We start from the raw sequence: 27,412 nt of genomic DNA, 5'->3' as shown, positions 1-27,412 counted from the left end.
GCCATTCGGCCCTTCGAGCCTGCTCCGCCATTCAATGAGATCATGGCTGATCTCCTGCCTCAACTCCATTCACTGGCCCTATCGCCATATTGGAATGGAACGAATTGTAAACTGAGCATTGGGTTGAATTGGAATGGAACAGATTGGAAACTGAGCATTGGGTTGAATTGGAATGGAACAGATTGGAAACTGAGCATTGGGTTGAATTGGAATGGAACAGATTGGAAACTGAGCATTGGGTTGAATTGGAATGGAACAGATTGGAAACTGAGCATTGGGTTGAATTGGAATGGAACACAAGAACATAAGAAATCGGAGCAGGAGTAGGTCATTCGGCCCTTCGAGTCTGCTCCGCCATTCAATAAGATCATGGCTGATCTTCTGCCTCAACTCCATTCACCGGCCTATTGCCATATCCCTTGATGCCCTTACTAGTCAGAAATCTATCGACTTCTGTTTTGAATATACCCAATGACTGAGCCCCCACAGCCCTCTGGGGTAGAGAATTCCAAAGATTCACCACCCTCTGTGTGAAGAAATTTCTTCTCATCTCAGTCCTGAATGGCCTACCCTTTATCCTGAGGCTGTGGCCCCTGGTTCTAGACTCCCCAGCCAAGGGAAACATTCTCCCAGCATCCACCCTATCAAGCCCTGTAATAATTTTGTATGCTTCAATGAGATCTCCTCTCATTCTTCTGAATTCAAGAGAATACAGGCCTAGTTTACTCAATCTCTTCTCATACGACAGTCACGCCATCCCAGGAATCAATCTCGTGAACCTTCATTGCACTCCCTCTATGGCAAGTGTATCCTTCCTTAGGTAAGGAGACCAAAATTGTACACAGTACTCCAGGTGTGGTCTCACCAAGGCCCTATATAATTGGAGTAAGACTTCTTTACTCCTGTACTCAAAACCTCTTGTAATGAAGGCCAGCATACCATTTGCCTTCCTAATGGCTTGCTGCACCTGCACATTCATTTTCAGTGACTCATGTACAAGGACACCCAGGTCCCTTTGAGCATCTGCATTCCCCAATCTTTCACCATTTAGGAAATACTCTGCCTTTCTGTTTTTTCTACCAAAGTGGATAATTTCACATTTATCCACATTATATTCCATCCGCCATGTTCTCGCCCACTCACTGAGCCTGTCGAGATCCTCTTGAAGCCTTTGCATATCCTCTTCACAACTGACACTGCCACCTAGCTTTGTATCATCAGCAAAGTGATGGAAGGTGTCGTCAACAGTGCTATCAAGCAGCACTTACTCACCAATAACCTGCTCACCAATGCTCAGTTTGGGTTCTGCCAGAACCACTCGGCTCCAGACCTCATTACAGCCTTGGTCCAAACAGGGACAAAAGAACAGAATTCGAGAGGTGAGAGTGACTGCCCTGGACATCAAGGCAGCATTTGACCGAGTGTGGCATCAAGGAGCCCTAGTAAAATTGAAATCAATGGGAATCAGGTGAAAGACTCTCCATTGGCTAGAGTCATACCTAGTACAAAGGAAGATGGTTGTGGTTGTTGGAGGCCAATTGTCTCAGCCCTGGGACATTGCTGCTGGTGGTCCTCAGGGCAATGTCCTAGGCCCAACCATCTTCAGCTGCTTCATCAATGATCTTCCCTCCATCATAAGGTCAGAAGTGGGGATGTTCACTCGTGATTGCACAGTGTTCAGTTCCATTCTCAACTCCTCAGATAATGAAGCGGTCTATGCCCGCATGCAACAAAACCTGGATGTCATTCAGGCTTGGGCTGATAAGTGGCAAGTAACATTTGCGCCACACAAGTGCCAGGCAATGACTATCTCCAACAAGAGAGCATCTATCTAACCACTGCCCCTTGATATTCAATGGCATTATCATTGCCAAATCCCCCAACATCAACATCCTGGGGGTCACCATTGACCAGAAACTTAACTGGACCAGCCACATAAATACTCTGGCAACAAGAGCAGATCAGAGCTAGGTATTCTGCGGTGAGTGTCTCACCTCCTGACTCCCCAAAGCTTTTCTACCATCTACAAGGCACAAGTAAGGAGTGTGATGGAATACTCTCCACTTGCCTGGATGAGTGCAGCTTCAACAACACTCAAGAAGCTCGACCCCATCCAGGACAAAGCACCCCACTTGATTCGCACCCCATCCACCACCTTAAACATTCACTCCCTCCACCAACGGCGAACCGTGGCTGCAGTTTGTACCATCTACAAGATGCACTGCAGCAAGTCGCCAAGGCTTCTTCAACAGCACCTCCCAAACCCGCGACTTCTACCACCTAGAAGGACAAGGGCAGCAGGCGCATGGGCACACCATCACCTCCAAGTTCCCCTCCAAGTCACACACCATCCTGACTTGGAAATATATCGCCGTTCCTTCGTAGTCGCTGGGTCAAAATCCTAGAACTCCCTCCCTAACAGCACTGTGGGAGTACCTTTACCACGCATACTGCAGTGGTTCAAGAAGACGTCTCACCACCACCTTCTCAAGGGCAATTAGGGATGGGCAATAAATGCTGGCCTTGCCAGCGACACCCACATCCCAGGAATGAATTTTAAAAAATTAACTGCATAAAAGATTTATGAGCATTGCCAATACAACAATCTTAATATCTAGTGAGGTTTGTAATATACAAGCCAAATATATTACCTTCTTCGCAAAGCACAAAAAAATCCTTTATTTTAAAGACTACGGATGTAATGTTAACTTTTGTCGATAATGTAAAATGGGCGACATCAGGTCCACTGCCCATTATACAACTCTCCCGATTTTCATGTTAACCTAATCTTTCTTACTGTTCAATGTGTGCCTACCATTTCAAGATGTCAGCCTTGGCTCAGTGGTAGCACTCTTGCTTCTGAGTCAGAAGGGTGTGAGGTTCAAGCCCCACTCCAGTGACTTGAGTATCTCATCTAGGCTGATGCTTCAGTCTGATACTAAGCAACATAGGATCATAGAATGGCTACAACACAGAAGGAGGCCATTCGGCCCGTTGAGCCCGTGCTGGTATTGCACTGTCAGGGGTGCTGCCTTCTGGATGAAACTGAGGCCCCCTCTGCCTTCTCAGGTGAATGTAAAAGATCCCATAGCACTATTCAAAGAAGAGCAAGGGAGTTGTCCTGGCCCATATTTATCCCTCAAGCAATATCATCAAAACAAATTATCTAATCATTTACAACATTGCTGTTTTTGCGACCTAACTGTGTACAAATTGGCTGCCGTGTTTCCTACATTACAACAGTGACTTCACTTCACAAGTACTGAATTGGCTGTGAAGCGCTTTGGGATGTCCTGAGTCGTAAAACATGCTATACAAATGGAATATTGTTTGGCCCTTTAAATATGGCATGAAGTACTTACCGGTATTATTGAAGTACCAGAATACACACCGTACATCAGAGTTATTCTGCAATTACAAAACACATTGTTAATAATTATTAATCTCTTTGGTATTGAAATAAAACATAAAATATGCATGGTTTATGCAGAATTAACAATTTATAACATAGCAAGATTTTTCCAATAGTGATCGGTCAACTAAGGCCGATTTGTATTCTCTTGTAGCAAATATCCAAATAGTAAATCTCAAAAAATAGATTCGGATGAAAAACCCATCAACCTTCCAGATGCCAAACCTACCATCTTCCTATTACAGAATATAGCTGTTTCTTGAATGAGTTAGTTGCCCTCTTTGTAAAGAAATACTTCCTGAATTCTGTCCTAAATTTTCTCTTCACACCCTTGAAACTGTGCCCTCTTGTCCAGCTGCCCTGGCTTATCTGAGGGTCTTGATTGTGTCTACTTTCTCTCTCCTGTTAAGTATCTCATTTATCTTTGTAAAGTCCCCTCTGAAATGGCTCTTTTGAAGACTGAAGAGACCTTGCTTATCAAGGTGTGCCTCGTAGTTCTTCCCTCTGACCCCAGTTATCATCCTAATTATTCTCCACTGCCCTCCTCTAAGGCCTGCATGGCTCCCTGATGTGACAGTGATTAGAACAGTATGAAATACTCCTGGGGCAGTATGACGTCTGGGGATTTGATCATGACTGATTTGATATTATACCCCAGGATCATATTTGCTATGTTTTTTGCCACCTCAGACGGTGAACAATGGGTCAGCTAACTCCCCTAGATTTCTTTCAACTTCCCCCTTGGAAAGTTCATCCCCACCCATAAGAGTACACATTCCTCCTGTTTAACTTCCAATATACTGCACTTTGCATTTGTCCATATTGAACTTCATTTGCCAATGACCAGTCCAGAATATGAACACGTGCCCTACCACCTTGTGCGGCTGCACTGCTATCTGCAAATAAGCGTTCTTAACATAGTTCTTGCATCATGTTCCTCATTATTGGATGCAGTAAATTACCACATACCACTGACCAGCGAGCTCGTGCCCTGTACTTGTGTGGTGTATTGACGTGCAGCCGCAGATCTCAGCAATACCTGATTGGGCTGAATGTTCCTGAACGTGATTCGGACTGGATCCACCAAGTTATTGATGCTGAGATTTGCAACGCTGGATGCGATGATGAAACTGTTCAAGACAAATGTATTTGCAATGCTGGAATCCTGATAACAAAGGACACATACTCGTTAAAAACAAGAAGGACAGTAAAGCTAGACACAAAATGACGCATTGCACCCTGATCAATAACAAGAAAATTGGCTAGGAAATTGGGACCGGATCCGCCATTCACTTGATTGCGGAACCATGATAATCAAATCTGCACAGTTTCGGAAAAGGTATTGGTTGAGCGGCGCAAAAGTCCCCGGAAAGTATAGCATGGCATGAATAATGGCGTAACTCATGCCATAATTTCCTAAGACTTTTACAATGTAAGACAAACCCAATGTCACAGGTCTGCCATTCCAATGGAGCAAGTCTCCTGGATATTCTGGGCCAAAATGTCTGAAGCCAACCTCTGCCTCGCCTATACCCCCAACATTTATATTAATGTTTAAACTTCTTGAGGGTGCAGTGTAATCTATTAAAAGAAAAGCTAACAAAATCAACAATTGAAATTCTACCTGGAAAAGTGTAGGTTTTTCATAGAATTGGAATTGCACTCTCGAAGCTATATCCTTGTCCTCTGACGTGAGATTATTCAATAGAGAAGGTGGAAGCTCAATAGCTGCAAAACTGGCCTGAGGAGAGCTTTCATCCAGAGAGACCTGAGGAATGATACAGATCAGTTACACAGAATGTTAAGAGGCAAATCCTTTGTTTTTTTTTAATAAGTGGTGAAGGAATCGAAACAGGGGTAGATTTTCCCAGTTCCGCCTGGGGTTATTGGATTGTCTCGGTGCAATGAATACAGGAAGTTCAGGCGGGAAGGAGCACATGTACCTAAAGGAGCTTGGACTATTTTCCATCTAGCTCATTCCATCCTAACTCCCAAATGTATTTGAACTCTCCTCACACTGTTCTCTACTATGTCACCAGACATAAGAACATAAGAACAGACAGCCTTCCGAACTCAACATTGAGTTCAACAATTTCAGATCATGACCTCTGCCCCCATTTTTTCGGACACCAGGTGCTGATCTGCTATTCCCATTTACACCTCTTCTAGACCCATCTTTTGTTTCTTTACTTCACCCTCTTTTGCCTTGCACCATCATCCCTTTTGTCATTCAATCTCTCCTGCCTTCCACCCTATCACAGACCTTCCCTTTTGTTCTTTCCTCCCCTACTCCCTTTCCATTCCCCTGCACTTGCTTAAAACCTGTTGCATCTGTAACATTTTCCGGTTCTGATGACAGGTCATCGACCTTAAACGTTAACTCTGTTTCTCTCTCCACAGATGCTGCCTGACCCGCTGAGTATTTCAAGCATGTTCTGTTTTTATATATGGTGTGGAGATGCCGGAGTTGGACTGGGGTGGACAAATGTAAGAAGTTACACAACACCAGGTTATAGTCCAACAGCTTTATTTGAAATCACAAGCTTTCGGAGCGCTGCTCCTTCGTCAGGTGAAGTACTTCACCTGACGAAGGAGCAGCGCTCCGAAAGCTTGTGATTTCAAATAAAGCTGTTGGACTATAACCTGGTGTTGTGTGACTTCTTACATTTGTTTTTATATAATATAAGAATTAGGAACAGGAGTAGGCCATACTGCCCCTCGAGCCTGCTCTGCCATTCAACAAGATCATGGCTGATCTTCAACCTCAACTCCACTTTCCCGCCCGATCTCCATATCCTGTGATTCCCCTAGAGTCCAAAAACCTATCTATCTCAGCCTTGAATATACTCAATGATTCAGTATCCACAGCCATTTGGGGCAGAGAATTCCAAAGATTCACAACCCTCTGAGTGAACAAATTCCTCCTTAGCTCAGTCTTAAATGGCCAACCCCTTATAGTGAGACTATGCCCCCTAGTTCTAGTCTTTCCAGCTAGGGTAAACAACCTCTCGGCATCTACCCTGTCAATCCCCTTCAGAATCTTGTATGTTTCAATGAGATCACCTCTCATTCTTCTAAACTCCAGAGAGTATCGGCCCATTCTACACAATCTCTCCTCATAGGACAGCCCTCTCATCCCAGGAATCAATCTAGTGAACCTTTGTTGCACCGCCTCCAAGGCAAGTATATCCTTCCTTAGATAAGGAGAGCAAAACTGTGCACAGTACTCCAGGTGTGGTCTCACCAAGGCCCTGTACAATTGGAGCAAGACTTCCTTACCCTTGTACTCCAACCCGCCACCCCTTGCAATAAAGGCCAACATGCTATTTGCCTTCCTAATTGTTTGCTGTACCTGCACGCTAACTTTCGATGTTTCCTGTACAAAGACACATAAATCTCGCTGAACATCAACATTTAATTGTTTCTCATCATTTAAAAAAGATTTTGTTTTCACAGCCAGGGAACCAGGAAGTGAAGAAGTGCTTTTATTCTGACTTTATAAAAATGTTATAGAGAGCAAAACAAAGATTGGGGCTCTCACATAGAGAAAAGGTAAGCCTGAAATAAATATGAGCAAACCTTTTTTGAAGTTTTTTAAAAATTGTAATTTTTACTTAAATGGAGAAATATGACACTCCATAAAATTTAAATTAAGTTTTTTAGGGCCATGACGTTTGTTAAGCAGTCAATACGCTGTTAAAACCCTAGATACACCTAATCCAACAAGGTTGAACTTTTAATGGGGTAATTAACAGTGATATTACTGCGGAAAAGCCCAAGTTTTGGTCAGTTTCACCGATTTCCCTGATTACACTGATTGCCGACTATGGGGAGGGGCCACAGCACAACCAGTGTCGGAGCAGCGAATGACTGACAGCAACTTCAGGATTTCCGCGTTAGGATGCGCATGCGCTACATCCTCAAGTTGCACTAAATCCTGAAGGGATAATGACAGCAAATGCTGTTCATTCGCTGTTGTTACCCACCGCAAATCCAGGCCATTGTGTCCAATTCTGGGCACCACATTTTAGGAAGGACGTGAAGGCTTGGGAGAGGGTCCAGAAGAGATTTACTGGAATGGTTCCAGGGATGAGGGAATAAAGTTACGTGGATAGACTGGAGAAGCTGGGGTTGTTCTCCTTGGGGCAGAGAAGGCTAAGAGGAGATTTGATAGGTGTTTAAAATCATGAAGTATTTAGATAGAGTAAATAAAGAAAAGCTGTTTCCAATGGCTGAAGGGTCGATAATGAGAGGGCACAGATTTAAGGCGATTGGCAAAAGAACCAGAGGCGAGATGAGGGAAAACCTTTTTAGGCAACGAGTGGTTAGGATTTGGAATGCACTGACTGATAGGGTGGTGGATACAGATTCAATAGTAGCCTTCAAAAGGGAATTAGATAAATACTTGAAGGAGAAAAAATTGCAGGGATATGGGGAAAGAGCGGGGGAGTGGGACGGACTGGATTGCTCTTCGAAAGAGCCGGCGCAGACTCGATGGGCCGAATGGCCTCCACCTGTGCTGTACTATTCTATGATTCTATTTCACCTTGAATTAGGAAGTTATAATATCTGTCAGTATATCTGACAAACTACTGCCATCATGGAATGTGTGGGAAATTATTCTTTAAAATCTATCAATAAAACTGGAAAAAAAATCTCATTAAATTACAAGTTCCAAATTCTGAGCAGTCACGGGAACAAACTATATAATCTGAAATAAAAACAGAAAATGCTGGAAATACTCAGCAGGTCAGGCAGCATCTATGGAGAGAGAAACTGTGCTAACGTTTCAGGTTGAAGTCATTTTGTCAGAACTGGAAGAAGTATACATAATCTCAAGAATTGTCAAGTTAACTTTATGCCTTTTTATTGGTGATATATAGTAGGTGTCTGAGATACTTTGCATCCTACATGTCAGACAATGGGCCGGATTTTGCTCTGAGTGGCAAATGAATGGTGCCAGCCGTACATTATAGTTACACTTGCCTATAGACATTTTATGGGCTGTTGCACTGGAAGTTCCTGTCAGCCAACCATCCAAAAAGCGCAGCGCCCTCTACAGGGCATCTGGGACCTTTGTGAACAGGGCAGGCAACTGTGTATCTCCTTAACCAATCAGATTGAAGAATTATTAATGAACAGCACAGAGTCTGAATCAGGAAGTGTCAGTTAGAATATTTAATTCAATGTCAAATCAGGTACAGAAGTGAAATAAAGAGAGGGAAAGAAAGATTGGATTAAGAGAGAGAGATAAAAGAGACAGAAATAAAAAGAAAACATTTTATTTACATGTTTTCATTTTTTTTAATTTCCGACAATAATTAAAAGCTGAAAGAATGAGACTCCACACTTGCAAAAGTAAATTTTCAGTGCCGGAGAGGTTGTTTGGCAATAATTAAGACTTATCATGCCCTCAAAAGGGAACTTACACTGGAATGGACAAGCCCTAACTTTTTTTGGCAAGTTTAGTCCATATCTATGAGGTAAGTACAGGAACTTCAGGACGTTCAATGTATTTTAATGGTAAGTCAGATGGCGAGTTGCCGATTTAGGGGAACCTTTGGAGGAGCAGGACATTTCGGACAGCAACTTCCGGATTTCCACCTTTAACTGCGCATGTGCGATCGACGGGAGTTGCTGTCCGATCTCGATGTGAATAACGATGAACACTGTTAGCCTCACAGTTATTGTTAAAGCAAAATTCAACCCAATAAGTTCCAAACAACTGCATTGATAAACAAGATGGAAAGTTTGGGTCTGTGCTACCTGCAGGTTGGTGGTGTTGCTGATACTGAAGTTTGCCCCAGCGAAGCCAGTAGCGTTGACGGTGGTCACAGCCAGAGCCAAAGAAGAGGAGGTGATGTTTATTGAATCAGTTGTGAAATTCAGCTTCAGGCCGATCTGGTCCACACTCTCTATTATCCTAATAAAGAAAAGGTTCCATTAGCAGCTGGAAGGATGGATTGTGTGGAAGTAGAGGGCAGAGAGATAAAGAGGTTGAAGTAGATTCTACAGGACAGTCTTCTCAAAGACTTTTTGCTCTTATAGTTATGTACCCTTATTCCATCTAAGGATGCTGTTTAACTTCATTGTGCTTTATTTAAGATATTGAAATAGACAGAGGGGGAGAAATTCGGTATCACCCCGTTTGGGGCGCTAATTTTTGAAATTGTGAAAAATTAGCGTCAGGCGCTAATGAGTCTGAGCTTCCCCTAAATTGGCTGTTAGCGCTCCTGGAACGAGCTGGAGCGCTAAATCAAGTGCTAATGACCTCAGTGGGGCGCTACAGGGGCGCTACCAGCGGAGCGATAATGAATTTACACTTCATCTAGAGTCATCTTTTATTTCTTAACTTGTCCCATTACCATCTCCTTTTGCCTTGCACCATCATCCCTTTTGTCCCTTAATCTCTCCTGCCTTCCATCCTATCACAGACCTTCCCTTTCATTCTTTCCTCCCCTCCCCCCTTTCCCTGTTCCCTACACTTGCTTAAAAACCTGTTCCATCTCCAACTTTTTCCAGTTCTGACGAAGGGTCATCGGCCTGAAACGTTACCTCTGTTTCTCTCTCCACAGACGCTGCCTGACCTGCTGAGCGTTTCCAGCATTTTCTGGTTTTAGATCAGATTTCCAGCACCCGCAGTACTTTTTTTATTTTTTTATTCATTGATGGGATGTGGGCGTCGCTGGCTGGCTAGGCCTGCATTTAGTGCCCATCCCTAATTGCCCTTGAGAAGATGGTGGTGAGCCGCCTTCTTGAACCACTGCAGTCCATATGGTGTAGGTACACCCACAATGCTGTTAGGAAGGGAGTTCCAGGATTTTGGCCCAACGACAGTGAAGGAACGGCGATACAGGTCCAAGTCAGGATGGTGTGTGGCTTGGAGGGGAACTTGTAGGTGGTGATGTTCCCATGCATCTGCTGCCCTTGTCCTTCTAAGTGGTAGAGGTCGCGGGTTTGGAAGGTGCTGTTGAAGGAGCTTTGGCAAGTTGCTTGTGAATGAATTTTAGGTGCTATGCAATTGGGATAGCACCTGAAATTCCATCCAGCTCTTAAAGGGGAGGTTGCATCATTGTGCAGGTCCTCATTATCAGCAGTGCTGGCTGTGAAGGCGACCTGCAAGCAACTCAATCTCCTGCTTGTGATGACTGATCCCAATCTCAGGGAAAGAGCTTGTCATTTCACGGACAAGGCATTGGAGGCATTGGTCGTGGGATTGGAGCGAAGGAGGGCAGTGCTGTTCCTGGACACTGGAAGGAGGCCATTGCCTCATGTCTTCAGGCCAATGTGGAGGGAAGTGGCCCAGGAGGTCTCGGCCAGAAGTGTGGTTGTACGCAGCCTGACACAGTGCCGGAAGAAATACAATGACCTCACTCAGATGGTCAAGGTGAGTACAGGAAAGGTTCTGATATCCGGCACCGACGGGACCGGCGTGTTGCCGATCTATCAAAAGTGCCGGACATGCAAAGTCAACGTTGAAGCATACGGAGATGAAAATCTCCGTATTTGACAACAAACACTGTTGCTCAGCAACAGCTCGTAAACACTCGGCCCGTACCTTGAAGCGTCTCTGAAGCTGTTGCGAAGCTCCAAAGACGCTTTCCAGAGCCTGCCTGTTAACAGAATGCTAGGAGAAGAAAAAAAACCTAACTAAAACGGCTGCTGATTTCTGCCGCTAGAGCAAAGTTTCCGGCCATACAACCTCCAGATAAACTAAAGTTTCCTGTACATGCTTCAACAGGTCCTACATACCAGCATCTGAACCTCAGTCTGTACACACTGCACAAACCCCACACCCCCACCACTCACCCACCAAGCATCTACACCTACTCAAACTCACATCCACATCTCATGCCTTGCCTACAATCACAGCTATTCAACTACAGCAGGCATATCTCCCAAACACACAGCTGGACTCTGACACATTCATTTCTCTTGCAGGCCAAGATGGCCCACAATAGGAGGGAGCAGCAGAGAACAGGCAAGGGTGATGTGCAGCTCCAGCAGCTTTCAGACCTGGAGGAACGAGTGCTGTGACTCATTGGGCAATAGGTGATGGGCGGCGTGGCCGTCGGTAACGTCAACCCCCTTAGGGGCAACAACGGTATGTTCATCCCCTCTCCTTCCCTCATCCCACTTCCCCCTCACGCCACAAGCCGTTCCCACTTTCCAGCTCCTGATACTGTCTGCGTTCCTTGCTCCCTTCCTGCCCACCTTCCCTCACCTTAATGCGAGTCTTGTTCCTTTATGCTTTCAGATAATCAGCAACCAGATGACCCGCCTGTCCCTGAGCCTCCCACTGAGTGTGAGGAAGGAGAAGAGGAGGAGGAGCAAAGCACCGCCTCACTGCATCTCTCACCCGCAGGCACCACCTTAGATACTGCCACTGCGTGATCTTTAGAGGCAACTTTAATAGAGGGGTCTGCACTGGGTGATGCACCGTGGACGAGCGGGCTACAGCAAGGCCAGGGGGAAAAGGTAGCTTGGGAGCCAGCTCCCCGGAGGGCGAGTTCGCGCACGAGTTCTGCTGCACAGGACTCAGGGGAGAACGTCGATGGGCAGGCGTTCACAAGAAGGGTGATGGCCATGCACTTCGAGATGATAGGTGCAATGACAAGGGTGCCCGAGAGCCTCTCGGCAATGGTAAGGAGCGCGGAGAAGTAGATTAGGGAAAAGCACTGTAAAGAGAGGAAGTAATGGTTTGCACAAGTGTGATTAGTTAATATTCTTGCTGTATTTATGTGGTTGCTGAATTTGGATACATTTATTATTGTAATGTTGCAGATTTGGGGCTGTGTCTCATTTCAGCTTTGGGGTGTGGTATGGAGTGAGAAATTGGGCATGCCAGGATAGCGGGCTTCCCCATGGTGCAGGGCGCCATTGACTGAACCCACATCACTTTGCGGGCACCCCATAACAATCCTGAGGTATTCTGTAACCGCAAAGGCTACCACTCACTTAATGTACAGTTGGTGAGCGACCATACACAGCGAATCTTCACCATCAATGCCCGCTATCCTGGCAGCAGCCACGATGACTCCATCCTGCGCCAGACTGCTGTGCCAGCTCAGTCTATCGATCTCAGTCTTGAATATACTCAACAACTGAGCAACCACAGCCCTCTGGGTAGAGAATTCCAAAGATTCACAACCTTCTGAGTGAAGAAATTTCTCCTCATCTCAGTCCTAAATGACTGACCCCTTATTCTGAGACTGTGACCCCTGGTTCTAGACTCCCCAGCCAAGGGAAACATCCTCCCTGCATCTACCCTATCAAGGCCTTTAAGAATTTTGTACACTTCAATGAGATCATCTCTCACTCTTGTAAACTCCAGAGAATATAGGCCTAGTTTACTCAATCTCTCCTCATAGGATAACCCTCTTATCTCAGGGATCAATCTAGTGAACCTTTGTTGCACCTCCTTTAAGGCAAGTATATCCTTCTTTAGGTAAGGAGAGCAAAATTGTACATAGCACTCCAGGTGTGGTCTCACCAGGGCCCTATATAATTGCAGCAAAACTTCCTTACTCTCATACTCCAACCACCTTGCAATAAAGGTTAACATTTGCCTTCCTAAATGCTTGCTATACCTGCATGTTAACTTTCTGGGCCAGAAATTCCAGGCCAGAAGCGTGAGTACGGTCGGGTTACTCACGCATCTGGCCGTTGGAAATGCCGGCGTTCAGCAGGAACAGCGCATGCGGGGAACGCTGGCATTTCCAGACCCGAGGTCTATTCACAGCGCGTGCGACTGCACAGGCAGCGCTTGCGCAGTGAACTTTGTAGATTTCACTGATGGATTCAGTGAGGGTAAGTCCCTAGAACTTGCACTTAAAAAAAGCAAGTGTAAAGTTGTTCATTGGCTGGGGAAGGAGATATATTTTATGGAGGAGCTTATGAAATGCAATATTTAGGTTTGGGAAAGGGAGGGAAGTTATTTTAAGAAATTTTAACTAAGTTTTAAACTTTAATTTTTTTTTTTTTTTAAACGGGTTTTCAGAACGGTAGGTAGAAGGAGCAATTGTGGCTGTGTGAATGGAATGTGAGAATGAGTTATGTATGTATGTCCACATATATTCCTTTACGTATATGTATGTATGTTTTATATTCCTTTACTAATGTGTGTGAATGTATATTTTTAATTATGATTTTCCAATAAGTTACTTTCTCTGAAAGTCATAATTAAATAATACATTCATACACATAAGTAAAGGAATATATACATAACACGCAAAGGAATATATACAGACATACATACTTTCAGAAGCTCCACGATAAGAAATATCTTCCTCCGCAGCCTCTGGAGCAACTGTACCCATGCTTTTTTCATGTGTAAGTTGTAATGACTGGACCTCACTGAAAGCATTAATGAAAGCGGCGAATTATACTGCGCACGCGCTGCCTGTGCAGTCGCACGCGTTCTGCCTCTGAACCCCTTCGTTCAGAGGACAGGAAATGCCGGTTTTCCCCACGTGCACTGTGCATGCTGAAAACCGGCATTTCATCCGGCCAGATGCGTAAGTACCCCGACCGTACTAGCGCATTTGGAAGGGAATTACTGGGCCAACATTTTACATGTCAATAAAATAAAAAATTTAACAATTGCACAACTTGCCCCCTCGCATCTGCGACTGAGGGTCCAAGGAGGTGCATTGCGCAATAGGTCATCATCGTACGTATCCTCACACTGTTCCCTTTGGGGAACTGTATGAAGTGGTGGAAGGATTTATGGCCGTGATTAACGCTCATTCCGTGACCGTAACCATCTTTGAACCAGCCATTAGGGTGGTTAGTCCTATGGCGGGCGGGTTTTACGGGCTCCCACAACCCATCTGAGGGGGGGGGGGCCACCAACACCCACGGACGCAAGCATCCCGCTGGATGTCCACCCAGAATTTAAAGTTGGAGCTCCGACTCCACTTGCCGGGACTGTCTGGAATGGGGTTCAAAACCCTACTCCTTCTGGCCCAGCGGCGGGGATGCTTACTGCTATGCAAAAGGCCCACTCCGCACAAAAGGTGACACCCATACGTTTCCTGCGCCTTTTCCCTCCCCGTGACTGGAGCCCTATGCTGCCATTTCACGTTGCTAATTGGATTGGGCCTTTGTCATAGCGGTAGGATCCCCGCCGCTGGGCCAGATCAGGGTAGGGTTTCGAACCCCGCTCCAGACAGTCCCGGCAAGTGGAGTCGGAGCTCCGGCTCTAAATTCTGGGTTGACATCCAGTGGGATATTTGCGTCCGTGGGTGTGGGTGGCCCCCCCTCCTTGTATAGCTTGTGGGAGCCCGTAAAACCCTCCCGCCATAGGACTAACCGCCCTAATGGCTGGTTCAAAGATGGTTACGGTCACGGAATGAGCGTTAATCATGGCCATAAATCCTTCCACCACTTCATACAGTTCCCCAAAGGGAACAGTGTGAAGACACGTATGACGACGTCATTGCTAAATAAATAAATGGAATAAAAAAAATTCTTTTAGGGCTTTTAAAAGTCTTTAAATTGCTTTAATTCTCTTTAAAACTACTTCAGATTACTCAAAATAATGTAAACATTTTAAAAAGTTTATGAAAGTTACCAAAATCTTCAAAAAACTTCCAAAAACCTATTTAAACTGCTGCTTTGCATGTAAAAATGGTTAGCAGCTTGACAGAAACATTGGGGGCGTGTCCAGTGAAACTGAGACCTCAAGGGGCGTGTCTCACTTGCACTGCACGCTCCTGACTTCGCGCTGGCTGCACTCCTGGGCGGCGTGACGTCATATGCTGCCCGGGATTCTTCTTCTGGAAACACCAATTCCAGGCGTCCCTGGAGCTGATCGGCAGTAGCGCGGGGTAAGTGTAAATACGGGGCTTGCACGCGCTGCAAGCCCCGTTCTGGAATTTCTGGGCCTCTGTGATTTGTGTACAAGGACCCCCAAATCCCTCTGAATTACCAACATTTACTAGACTCCCACCTTTTAAAAAAATATTCTGCTTTTCCATTCTTCCTCCCAAAGTGGATAATTTTACATTTCCCCACACTATACTTCCTCTGCCACCTTCTTGCCCAATCACTTAACCAGTCTGTATCCCTTTGCAGTCTCTTTACGTTTATACACAGGATTATTGAACACATTCTTTACTGGAAAATCAAGCACTTCACAGGGAAGAGGCTTACTTTGGTAGGTGTCATCATGGATAGGGATCCACTCACCCTTGCATTAGATCTTGCTCACAGAGTTCAATAGATGCCTGGGGTGAATTTTAACCTCCTAAAATGGGTGGGAGGGGGATCGGGGAGGGTGGGGGGTTTAAATTGCTAAATAAGGTGAAAGCCGACGCCAACTCGTCACAAATGTGTCTTCATCCATGTTTAACCACGGCGGGTTCAGGGGCATCTGAGCAGCCTGGTCTGGAGAGGCAGGTCACTGGTTATCATATTTAAATGAGGCTCCGATCCTCAGATTTTGACAGCCATTTGAGTTCAACGTCTGCGGGTCAGGTTTCCCAGGACTCGGGAAATACGGCAGCTGAAAGGAGACGGGAGCTGCCGGGTCTTGCAGGTAAGTGCTTTCCCAGCACTGCTTGTGGGCCAGGAGGAGCAGGAATGTTTCCCCCCGGTCCCCAAGCAAACCTGCCGCGATCTTGCAACCCCCGTGATCTCACCCTCCGGCTCCGTTGCTGCGCTCCCACCCCTCATCCCCATTGACCTCCCAATCTTCTCGATTGCTGGGGATTGTCCCCTTGTGCCCGCAAGCTTCCCCGGCCGGCAGCCGGCCAGCCTCTCAACTTGGACTGCTGCCGGGCAGGAAACGGAGTAAAAAAATTCTGATGAGATCCTGCCGTTAAATTTGGCAGAACCTCCACCAGGGAGATCTCAGGTGCCCCCTCTCCCTCCCTGCCTCCCCGTAAATAATGGGGCCCTACTCCCTGAATTAAATAGGTTCCTACTCACACAGTTCAACAGATACCCCTCCCTATCTCCGCAACCTCCTCCAACCCTCCAAGATCTCTGCATTCCTCCAATTCTGACCTCCTGTGCATCCTGACCTCCTTCGCCCCACCATTGGCGGCTGCGCCTTCACCTGCCTAGGCCCCAAGATCTGGAATTCCCTCCCTAAACCTCTCCGCCTCCCTTTCCTACTTTAAGATGCTCCTTAAAACCTACCTCTTTGACCAAGCTTTTGGTCACCTGTCCTAATATCTCCTTATTTGACTTGGTGACAAATTTTGTTTGATAAATCGCTCCTGTGAAGCGCCTTGGGACATTGTACTACGTGAAAGGAACTTATATAAATGCAAATTGTGGTTGTCATTCGAACTTACTTTCTGGAAAATGAAGCAACAATGGCAGGGGAGACATTGAGGAGGTCACTTATAATGTTAATGAACATTCTTGCTTGCCCCACGTCTATACTCTCCAGTTCGAAGATCAAATCCAGTTGGTCCACCATGGCAGCCACGGCTTCTGCAATATTTACAGAATGGTCCTCTGGGCTGCTTGTGGTCTCTGGTGCATTTTCTGAGGTTAAAAAGAGAATGGAATGATGAAAGAATTTTAGAACACGTCCCACAGCGTTTCCACTGACTAATAATAAAATGCTCTTTTCCCAAGGCAGCAAAGATTCCGATACACTGTATTTTCAATAGAACAAAGTAGACTGAAGGCCAGGAGGCAGAGGGAGAATTTAAAAACTACAGGCCTAGTGCAATCGATGACAGAGCAATTCATTGCCCAAGTGAGTAATGTAAAAGAATATTTTGTAAAAATTGTCAACCCTGGGACACGTCAGCCATTGCATCAATTGCTGCAGTGATTTCCTTCCCCACCTTCTAAACCTAATCGCTTAATAAATAAATGTTACTGCTCCAAAAATATGACATAAATGAAGATTTATGAATTTACAAATCGCTGCCTTCGCATGGCTTCCAACAACCGGAAGACTTGCATTTATATATATTTTTTTATTCATGCAGGGGATGTGGAAGTCACTGGCAAGGCCAGCATTTATTGCCCATCCCTAATTGCCCTTGAGCAGGTGAGCTGCCTTCTTGAACTGTTGCAGTCCGTGTGGCAAGTAACAATTGCTCCACACAAGTGCCAGGCAATGACTATCTCCAACAAGCAAGAGTCTAACCACCACCACTTGATATTCAACGGCATTACCATCACCGAATCCCCAAACATCATCATCCTGGATCACCATTGACTAGAACCTTAACTGGACCAGCTACATAAATACTGTGGCAACAAGAGCAGGTCGGAGGCTGGGTATTTTGCAGCAAGTGCTATTAGGTAGGGAAGGGAATTCCAGGATTGGGTGCTGATCAAGTGGGCTGCTTTATCCTGGATGGTGTCGAGCTTCTTCAGTGTTGTTGGAGACACTTGCTGCAAAATACCCAGCCTCTGACCTGCTCTTGTTGCCACAGTATTTATATAGCTGGTCCTGTTAAGGTTCTAGTCAGTGGTGACCCAGGATGATGATGTTGGGGGATTCGGCGATGGTAATGCCATTGAATGTCAAGTATCGGTGGTTAGACTCTCGCTTGTTGGAGATAGTCATTGCCTGACACTTGTGTGGAGCGATTGTTACCTGCCACTTATCAGCCCAGCCTGAACGTCGTCCAGGTCTTGTTGCAGCGGGCATGGACTGCTTCATTATCTGAGGAGTTGTGAATGGCGCTGAACACTGTGCAATCATAAGTGAACATCCCCACTTCTGACCTTATGTTGGAGGGAAGGTCATTGATGAAGCTGCTGAAGATGGTTGGGCCTAGGACACTGCCCTGAGGAATATCTGCAGCGATGTCCTGGGGCTGAGATGATTGACCTTCAATAACCACAACCATCTTCCTTTGTGCTAGGTATGACTCCAGCCAGTGGAGAGTTTTGCCCCTGATCCCCATTAATTTCAGTTTTACTAGGGCTCCTTGATGGCACACTTGGTCAAATGCTGCCTTGGTGTCAAGGGCAGTCACTCTCACCTCACCTCTCCAATTCAGCTCTATTGTCCATGTTGGGACCAAGGCTGTAATGAGGTCTGGAGCTGAGTGGTCGTGTCAGAACCCAAACTGAGCATCAGTGAGCAGGTTATTGGTGAGTAAGTGCTGCTTGCTAGCACTGTCGACGACCCCTTCCATCACTTTGCTGATGATTGAGAGTAGACTGATGCGGCGGTAATTGGTTGGTTTGCATTTCACAGAATCACAGAATCACAGAAACCCCACAGTGCAGATAGAGGCCATTTCGGCCCATCGAGCCTGCACCGACACATATCCCACCCGATCCCCGTAACCCCTACACCAACACATATCCCACGCTATCCCTGTAACCCCACGTATTTAATCCCCCTAACACTAAGGGTCAATTTATCATAGCCAATCAACCTAACCCGCACATCTTTGGATTTGTCCTGCTTTTTGTGGACAGGACATACCTGGGCAGTTTTCTACATTGTCGGATAGATGCCAGTGTTGTAGCTGTACTGGAACAGCTTGGCTAGAGGCGCGGCCAGTTCTGGAGCACAAGTCTTCAGCACGACAGCTGGGATGTTGTCAGGGCCCACAGCCTTTGATGTATCCAGTACGCTCAGCCGTTTCTTGATATCGTGTGGAGTGAATCGAATTGGCTGAAGTATTTTAAATGGCCCACACAGTGTTTAAAGAGGCCACACGGCACCAAAAAAAATGAGAGGGAACATTGTGGGTGGTCCGTCTGGTTTTATTCTTATTATACTTTTTGTAGCGGTTTGAATCAACTGAGTGCAATTTCAGAGGGAAGTTAAGAGTCAGCCACATTGCTGTGGGTCTGGACTCAGATATAGGCCAGTCCAGGTAAGGACGGCAGATTTCCTTACCTATAGGAAATTAGTGAATCATTTGGGTTTTCACGACAGTCAAATAGCACCATGGTCACTGTAAAGTCTGTGGGTTGTATAGCGAAGTAATACACAGACTACAAGAGTAACTTAAACAGGACTTTACTATTCGAAGGTCAGGGCGAATCTGCCCAATAAATTCTGCCACAGCACTTATATACCGGTGTGGTCACCGTCGGTATTACAGTATACAGCAGCCAGGATAAAGTAGTGCCACACCTAAAATAGTTCTCTTAAAGGTGGACGGTTGCATACAATAGTTCTCTTAAAGGTAGAACAGTTACATACACTACAATCCTCCCTTTTTAGCTTACAACATACTTATTCCCCATTAACATAACATCATAACATATCCAACTTCATGTTACAACAGTTCACAGAGGTAGTCTCTGCGGAAACAGTTCACAGATTCAGTCTCTGCAGGAAACAGTTCACAGATTCAGTCTCTGATCTTCTTGACTCGGTCCGGACCACGTCTCCGTGGTGTAGTCGGGTCACCTTGCTAGAGGGACTCATCCCATAGTCCTTCCCTAGACTTAACAGCTTTACTTCCATCACTTCTGAACCAGCATTACTGACTTTTTAAAACAAACAAAAAACAGTTGGATTGCCTTGGGAAATTTTCCTACCTTCCAACTGATTTGGCTCCGTTCGGGGGACCACGTGTGTGATCGGGTAGAGGTAATAATGGGTCAGATGGTTATCATCTTCTGCTTCGTCTTTTCCTTTTTTGCTTCTTGGAGACTCTCGGAGCTCCATTGTCAGCTGCCAGCTGTAACGCCACCATCTCCCTATGTTCCTTAGACTTTAAGTGATTCATCCTGATTTCGGCACTTTGGGAGTTCTCGGCACAAGCTGAGCAGACCAGGTCCTCGTAATATTCAGTGTCACTCAACAGATCATGGTAATATTCGGTGTCGTCCTGAGCTAGGCCAGCGAGAGGGTCTTCTATTTCCTCCTTACCCAGCTGGACGTTAGCCGACTTTTGTTCCAAATCCCGACATCTGTCCTGAAGAGACTTCATCATGCGTTCAGATTCATCCCGCTTTTTCTGGGCTTCCTGCAAGTCTTTTACTAATGACCTCATTTGTGATTTCAATACTTCAACTTCATTCGGAGATTGATTGATCGGACTATTCAATCCCTCTACTGAAGTAGCTGTTTCAGTATTCTGTTGTTCTACATTGCCGTGCGTCAGTGTACTTTTGGCATCCAAGGGCTGTTCTGCTGCAGACTTCTCAGTCTGGGTTGCCACCTCAGCTCTTCCAATGACTTTTGAGAGCTCCCTTCCCTTTGAAGATTGAGGCTCGTATTTAAGTTTTTCCCATTTTAGAGTTTTATCCCTCAGCATATGAATGAGTTGGCTGACTGTTAACTCTTCTGCCATCATCCCTTTCCCATTAGCTGCAGGGCTGTTTAGAACCTTGCACTGGGGTCCCTTTGCTGCTTCTACTTCGCCATCATCCGCAGCCTCCACCATTCGAATTTCCACAAATGAATCGTCCGGTGATGCTGCACCCGACTTCAGTCGGAGCTCGGAATTCATGGCGACCAAATCAGCCTATTCTGCCTGCAACCTGCTAACAAGCGCCTTCAGTTGCTGAACATCTTGCTCCACCAGATTAGAGCACGCACCTTCAGAGACCGAATCAGCTTTGATTCGTTTGGCCTCCTCGCGCAGACGGTTTGTGTGCTCCTGCTCCATTTTCTCCCCCAGCTGCTTCTGTTGTCTTTCCAGATTCTCCCACTCTGTGTCCAAGAACTTTTTCATTGCTGTTGTCTCTTGCTCAAGACGGCAACTCAATTGTTCTAATTGCTGTTGTAATTTGAAATAAAGTTGAGTTTGAGCTCGGTGTTCCTCAGTAATGTATATGTCTGTAAACTGGACAGACTCAGAATTCTCTGTCAAACTATGTTGTTGTTGTTCAGTGGAATTCTGTTCTGAAACTTTGTTCTCCTCTGGAGCATAAGCCTTTATGCACGCCTTCGTTTTTCCAACCTCAGTCAGCAAGTTCATTTTAGACTTGTCTTTCATACTTGGGCTGGTCTCATCGTCATCCGTTTCAGAGTCTGAGCTGATTGTCTGCACCGAGTCCTCACTCGTTATTGCTTTTAGGTAGTGCCATTCCATGTCTATTTTCTTGATCCACTCCCGTCCTAGAAGTGGTGGTCCTCCCTCAGGTAGTACATATAAGTCCATTCCTGGGTGTTCTTTGCCCCTGTCTCTCACCTTGACTCTTATCTTCCCCATGGGGTATACTTTATGCCCCATGTATGTCTGCATTACGAACTTGGTATCTCTCAAGGGTATATGTGAGAATAGCCGGTTGTAATCCCTTCGATTTATGACTGATAGGGCTGATCCAGTGTCCAACTCCATTTTCACTTGGACTCCGGCTATTTTTAGCATGACCCAGATAGTTTGTAGGTCAGCTTTCTTACTCACATTGTGAATTCTCAGACTACCCAGTTCTTGGCCATTTGGGTCTGAATCCGAATTCTGTTCGTCTGAACTCTTCTCAGCCACCTTGTGTACTTTGTTGTACTTTCCCTGTGATGGCTTTTTTTGGTTGTTGGTCTTCTTTCCTGACCGGCATACTTTAGCTATGTGACCCAATTTGCCACATTTTCTACATTCCTGGTTTTTAAACCAGCATTGGTTCTGGTCGTGTGTTGTCTTCCCACAACGATAACATTTCGTTGTACCCGAAGTAATTTGATCCACACTAAGTACCGTTGCCTTTAGCTGCATTTACGCAGTTCCTTTCGCTGCGGCTTCGTGCGATGCTGCAATAAGGACAGCCCTCTCAAGTGTAAGGTCGTTCTCTTCGAGTAGTCGCTTTTGCGTTCCTTCCTTCGACAGCCCGCACACGAACTTGTCTCGCAATGCCTCTGTCAGATTTCCTCCAAACTAGCAGTATTTCGCTAGTCTACGCAGTTCGACCAAGTATTCCGCGTTGCTTTCCTCTTTCCGTTGCGTTCTCGCATAAAATTTGAATCGTTCCGCCAACATCAGCGGTGTGGGGTTCAAGTGATCCTTCAGAACAGCAACAATATTATCGAAAGTCTGATCCGCCGGTTTAGCTGGTGATAGAAGATGCTTCAATAACCCGTATGTCTTCGCGCCCATCGAGTTTAGCAAGGTTATAGCTTTATCATCATCTTCTATTTTATTGGCCTCACAATATATCTCAATACGTTCTACGTACGTGGCCCAATCTTCCACCTCGGCATCGAAGTTGTTGATGTTACCATGCTTAGGCATCTTCACTATCTCTCACTATCTTTCTGCGAAACAACAGGATTTCTCTTTAACTTTTTAACTTTTTCTTTTTTTTTCCAAAAATGGCGGTTTCCCGCGCTTGTCTTCTTCCCCGCCTACTGGCAAAATGGCGGTTTCCCGCGCTTGTCTTCTTCCCCCCTACTGGCAAAATGGCGGTTTCCCGCTCCTGACTTCTTCCTCTGGTGGGAGGGGTAAGCTTTGCCCTCGGGCGACGACCGCTGGTTTGTAGCCTGTGCGCCGGCTTCAGTTTATTCTGAAGCGCGCGCTAGAAAAGCCGATCGCGTTCCTTGTTCCCCCCCCTTCTTCTTTTCGGCAGGGGCAACCGGCGCTGGGGACAACCAGTTGGTGTCAGACAGATCCAGCTCCTGGTCCTTCACGGCAGCTGCTGCAAGCCGCTGGCCGGAACCTCGCTCGGTCTCTCTCTCGGGCTCTGTCTCTCCCGCTTGCGCGGCTCTCGCTCGCTCTCTCTCGGGCTCTGTCTCTCCCGCTCGCGCGGCTCTCCCTCAGCGGCTTTAAACGCCTCTCCCAGACCTCCCGCAGTCCGGTCCTTTCCTCCCCGGCTGCGGCTGATTCTTCGCGGGTTATTTAGTTATTTATTTATTTATTGCCTCCGTGCCTTATGATCCCGGTCGCAGCGCCTCGCGGCCTCGGTAGGTGCCCGGCCTTTTTTGCTCCAATCGCGCCTCCCAGCCCTCTCGCAGTCCGGTGCTTTCCTCCCCGGCTGCGGCTGAGTTCTCCGTGGCTTATTTATTTTTATATCTTCCCGCGCCTTACGATCCCGGTCACAGCGCCTCGTGGTCGCGGTATTTGTCTGGCCTTTTTCGCCGTCGCGGTCTAGTCGTCTCACGACGCTCCCCAGCCCGCTTGTACCGCAGCTTCTGCTCCACGCTGCCCCAGTCTCAGCGCCTCTGGGCCCGACTACTGTCCGGCTCCTTTCCCCCTCGACCGTGGTCGAGTGCACCGCCCTTATCCTCCGTTTATTTGTTTCTATTTTCCCTTTACTCACAGTCACCGTGGCCGACTTGCTTCTCGTGTTGATCGGCTCACTCACCACCGTGGCAGAAGGGACAATCCGTGCCTGTTGCTGATGGAAGACTTCGTGTTTGAAATCTTCCTCCTTTCTTGGTCTGCAGACTCGAGTTTTCTCTCAGCAAAACGACGAGGGTGGGTGCCTCTTCTCGACGCTCGTTTACTTCTTCAGCAGTATTGTTGCCGCAGGGTAAGATCGAACTCGTCGCCACTGTAAAGTCTGTGGGTTGTATAGCGAAGTAATACACAGACTACAAGAGTAACTTAAACAGGACTTTACTATTCGAAGGTCAGGGCGAATCTGCCCAATAAATTCTGCCACAGCACTTATATACCGGTGTGGTCACCGTCGGTATTACAGTATACAGCAGCCAGGATAAAGTAGTGCCACACCTAAAATAGTTCTCTTAAAGGTGGACGGTTACATACAATAGTTCTCTTAAAGGTAGAACAGTTACATACACTACAGTCACCATTACAGGAATGGGAATTCAACCTTCTGGATGGTACCAAGAATGAGGGATTTCAGTTATGTAGAGAGACTAGAGAAACTGGGATTTTTCTCCTGAGAGCAGATGTGATGAAGAGGAGATTTAATAGAGGTGTTCAAAATTCTGAATGGTTTTGCTAGAGTAAATAAGGAGAAAATGTTTCCACTGGCCGGATGGACGGTAACTAGAGGTCATGGATTTAAGGTAATTAGCAACAGCACTCAAGAGGAGAAATTATTTTTACGCAGCGAGTTGTTATGGTCTGGAATACGCTGCCTGAAAGGGCGGTGGAAGCTGATTCAATAGTAACTTTCAAAAGGGAATTGGATGTATATTTGAAAAGGAGAGATTTGCAGGGCAATGGGGAAAGAGCCGAGTAGTGAGACTCATTGGAGAGCTCTTTCAAAGAGCCGGCATGGGCACAATGGGCTGAATAGTCTCCTCCTGTCCTGTATGATTCTACGATAAATCACATCAACAGTTTCCTGTGGTCCTTAACTACTCAATTTCAGCATCAGATCTCTTAGATTCTGAATATTTTCAAAGAGCATATTTTCACTACCTGCTGTGTTCTGCGGAGAAGATGTCACATTATCAGCAGTGGTGCACGGAAAGTACAAGATTTCAGATCAGACAATGAACAGCCATGCCCTGTCTGCAACATTTCTTTGTAAAGTGTCCACAGATTATGGCACAGGTGAACTATTTGAGGATTATATTGTAAAATATTAAATTTTTCATGGGTTTAATAGATCAGCATTCCCTCCTACAGTTTCTGCAATCAAGTTACAGCCATGAACAGAAATGTCTATTCCCAGTCAAACCTAGACTATTTGTTGTCTAAAGCCCACTTTTGAATTTAGATATTAAATGGATGCATCACATCAAGCAGAGGTGGGGAGGGCAGAATTTATCAATTAATATGCATTGAAGCAAATCATATTTTGATTCAGCAGAAATGTACTTGTAAAACCATATAAACAGAATCAAACTTTGGCCATGATTTTAAAATGGTAATGCTCAGAACAATGATTAACGAGTCTGTGTTTCTTTCATCATGTACAAACTATGCACTCCGTTGGATGTGCTTTCACCCCAAGGCTATAATCGATGCCGTGCTTCCTTGGAGACAAGACAAACTGGATAGATGGCTCTTCAAAGACCAAGGCTGCCCTGGTTAATGAGACTTCTGCTTCAGCCACAGATAGAAGCAGCGTGTAAATATAACAATGCCCATGTAGCTACAAGGAGGCTAATACACCTCAATATTGGCAGTTTGAAGCAGCATTCAGATGCACAGACAAATCAGAGCATCTTGTGGTGCAGCACCAACATCGATCATCAAAGCTCATAATTGACTACTGCATGCTGCATAGTTTTTTCCCATGCAAAGAGGCCTACCCATGGATAAAATGGAGGAGCAGGTATATGCTCAGGTAAATCCAAGTCAGGACTATCTCAACAGCTAGAAACAGTAGTAACATCATGAAAGAGATATTCACTGAAGTGCCTGAGCCTCCCAATTAACTAACCGTGTTATTAACATGTGCTCTGTACAGGGACCCAATCCACCATCGCAGACATTGTCCTGTGGCTCTGTCTCAACTGGTGGGTTTGGGGGGGTGGGGGTGCAGTGGGGGTTGTGGTAGGGATTTCTCTGGTCACTATGAATGGTGAAGCAGCAAACATGTTCTTTCTGTATAACTAACAATTTCAATACACATAGCAAACAGAGAAATTCTTCCACCTCACATCCTCAAAGACAGTATTGTCAGTACCTGTGGTGTTTATTCCAGATGTTGCAGCAGTGAGACTGGCGGTTTCTGTAAAAAGGAAACAATCCAACAGGTCAGATTTTGCTATCAAATGCAAATGATAAGCACAATAAGAAAAATATAGTTGTTAGAGAATGGGCAGAGCTTCCAGTAGGTGACAAGTGATGGAAGATAAATTTACAGAGTGCCTTTAACGTACAAAACATCCTAAGGTGTTTCACAGTGGGGGTGTTAGACCTGAGCAGGAGTAGGAGCAAAGTTCAGGTGAAAGGTTTTGTCACTGAAGGTGGGACTGAGGAAGGGGAGGACATGCAGTAGAGCAGAATTGGAAGAGCAGAGTGTGAGCAGGGACACAGGGTTGGAGAAAACTCCAGAGGGAGGAGAAGCAAGACCATGGGGGGAACTGTAGGCAAGGACAAACATTTCTAAAGTCAATGTGCTAATGGGCGAGAGCCAGTGGAGGTCTTCAAGGAGAGGGTTGATAGTTAAGTAAGACTTTGGGCAGGATTTTGTCTTGGAGGCAGGTAGGGAGTGGGGAGGCTGGATTGCGATTGGGAAACCCGGGAGAACGGCTTTCCCTCAGGCCCTGCCGAATTTAACGGCACATCCTGATGAACACTTCATTTCCCTGTTTCCCTCCCACAGCCAGCCAAATTGAGAGGCACCAGGCAGCAGCCCCGGAGCGGAGAGGAGGGAGTGAGAGATCGGAGGCCGGGATCGGGGGATGGGGAGGTCGGAAGGCAGGGGTCAAGGCGGGGTGGGGGGGGCATCGGAGGCCAGGATCAGAGGGGTGTTGGAAGGCCGGGATTGGGGGATGGTTGGAGAACAGGGAGGGGTCAGAAAGCCGGGATCGTAGGGGGGAATCGGAAGGTTGGGATCGGGAGGTGGGGTCTGATTTTGGGGGGATCGGAAGGCCAGGATCGGAAGCGGTTGAGGGGGGGATTCGGAAGGCCTGAATCGGAGGAGGGTCAGCAGGCCTGGATCGGAGGGGGGATCAGAAGGTCGGGATCGGAGGAGCGATGTGAAGGCCAGGATTAGGGGGAGGTTGGAGGATGGAGAGGGGTTGGAAGGCCGGGATCCGAAAGGGGGGCGGAAGACGAGGATTGGGTCGGAGGGGTCCAGGATCGGTAGTGGGGGAGTTTGGAAGGCCAGGATCAGAAGGGGATCGGAAGGCTGGATTTGAGGAGAGGTCGGAAAATGGGTAGCGGGGCCCGGAAGGGCGGGATCGGAAGGCCGAGTGGTGATCGGAGTTTAGAGGCATCGTGGTGGGGGGTGGGTCGGAGGTCTCACGGAGGGGCGTGTCCAATCATGGGGGGTTGGCAAGGCAGGGACGCTGGATCCAGCAGGTAAATGGAAAGTCACTTAACTCCTGGATCCAGCAGTATTCGCCTTCCTTTAGCTACCCAGTTCCCCAAGGCCTGGGAAACCCGGCCGCCCAGCGTTAAATTTAAAATGGTGTTTCAAAATGAGGCCCGCAGCCTGATCATAATATTTAAAGTGTCAACCCACCTCCTGGGAGCGATTTCTACCACTTTAACTTCCCACCCAATCCAAACCCCCACATTT

At 46.5% G+C, this 27,412-nt stretch overlaps 1 protein-coding gene across 1 annotated transcript in view; it reads right to left on the bottom strand.

Moving 5' to 3' along the window:
* LOC147107359 (adhesion G protein-coupled receptor G2-like) overlaps window positions 1–25,892 on the bottom strand; it is a 74,839-nt gene extending 48,947 nt beyond the window's left edge. Inside the window, exons 1-6 of the mRNA XM_086006306.1 lie at window positions 25,850–25,892; window positions 16,717–16,912; window positions 9,179–9,335; window positions 5,037–5,180; window positions 4,452–4,577; window positions 3,363–3,408 (exon numbers count right to left, since the gene is read on the bottom strand). Of these exons, the coding sequence (XP_085862432.1) occupies window positions 3,363–3,408; window positions 4,452–4,577; window positions 5,037–5,180; window positions 9,179–9,335; window positions 16,717–16,844 (601 nt within the window). The 5' untranslated portion in view covers window positions 16,845–16,912; window positions 25,850–25,892. The remainder of the gene's footprint in view (window positions 1–3,362; window positions 3,409–4,451; window positions 4,578–5,036; window positions 5,181–9,178; window positions 9,336–16,716; window positions 16,913–25,849) is intronic.
* Window positions 25,893–27,412: the final 1,520 nt, after the last annotated feature.

Source organism: Somniosus microcephalus, chromosome 14, assembly GCF_052327205.1.
Source record: "Somniosus microcephalus isolate GS21.2 chromosome 14, FLI_Smic_1.0, whole genome shotgun sequence".
Lineage (NCBI taxonomy): Eukaryota > Metazoa > Chordata > Chondrichthyes > Squaliformes > Somniosidae > Somniosus > Somniosus microcephalus.
Note: the sequence above shows the minus strand (reverse complement) of the source record. Positions and strands in the feature narration are given on the sequence as shown.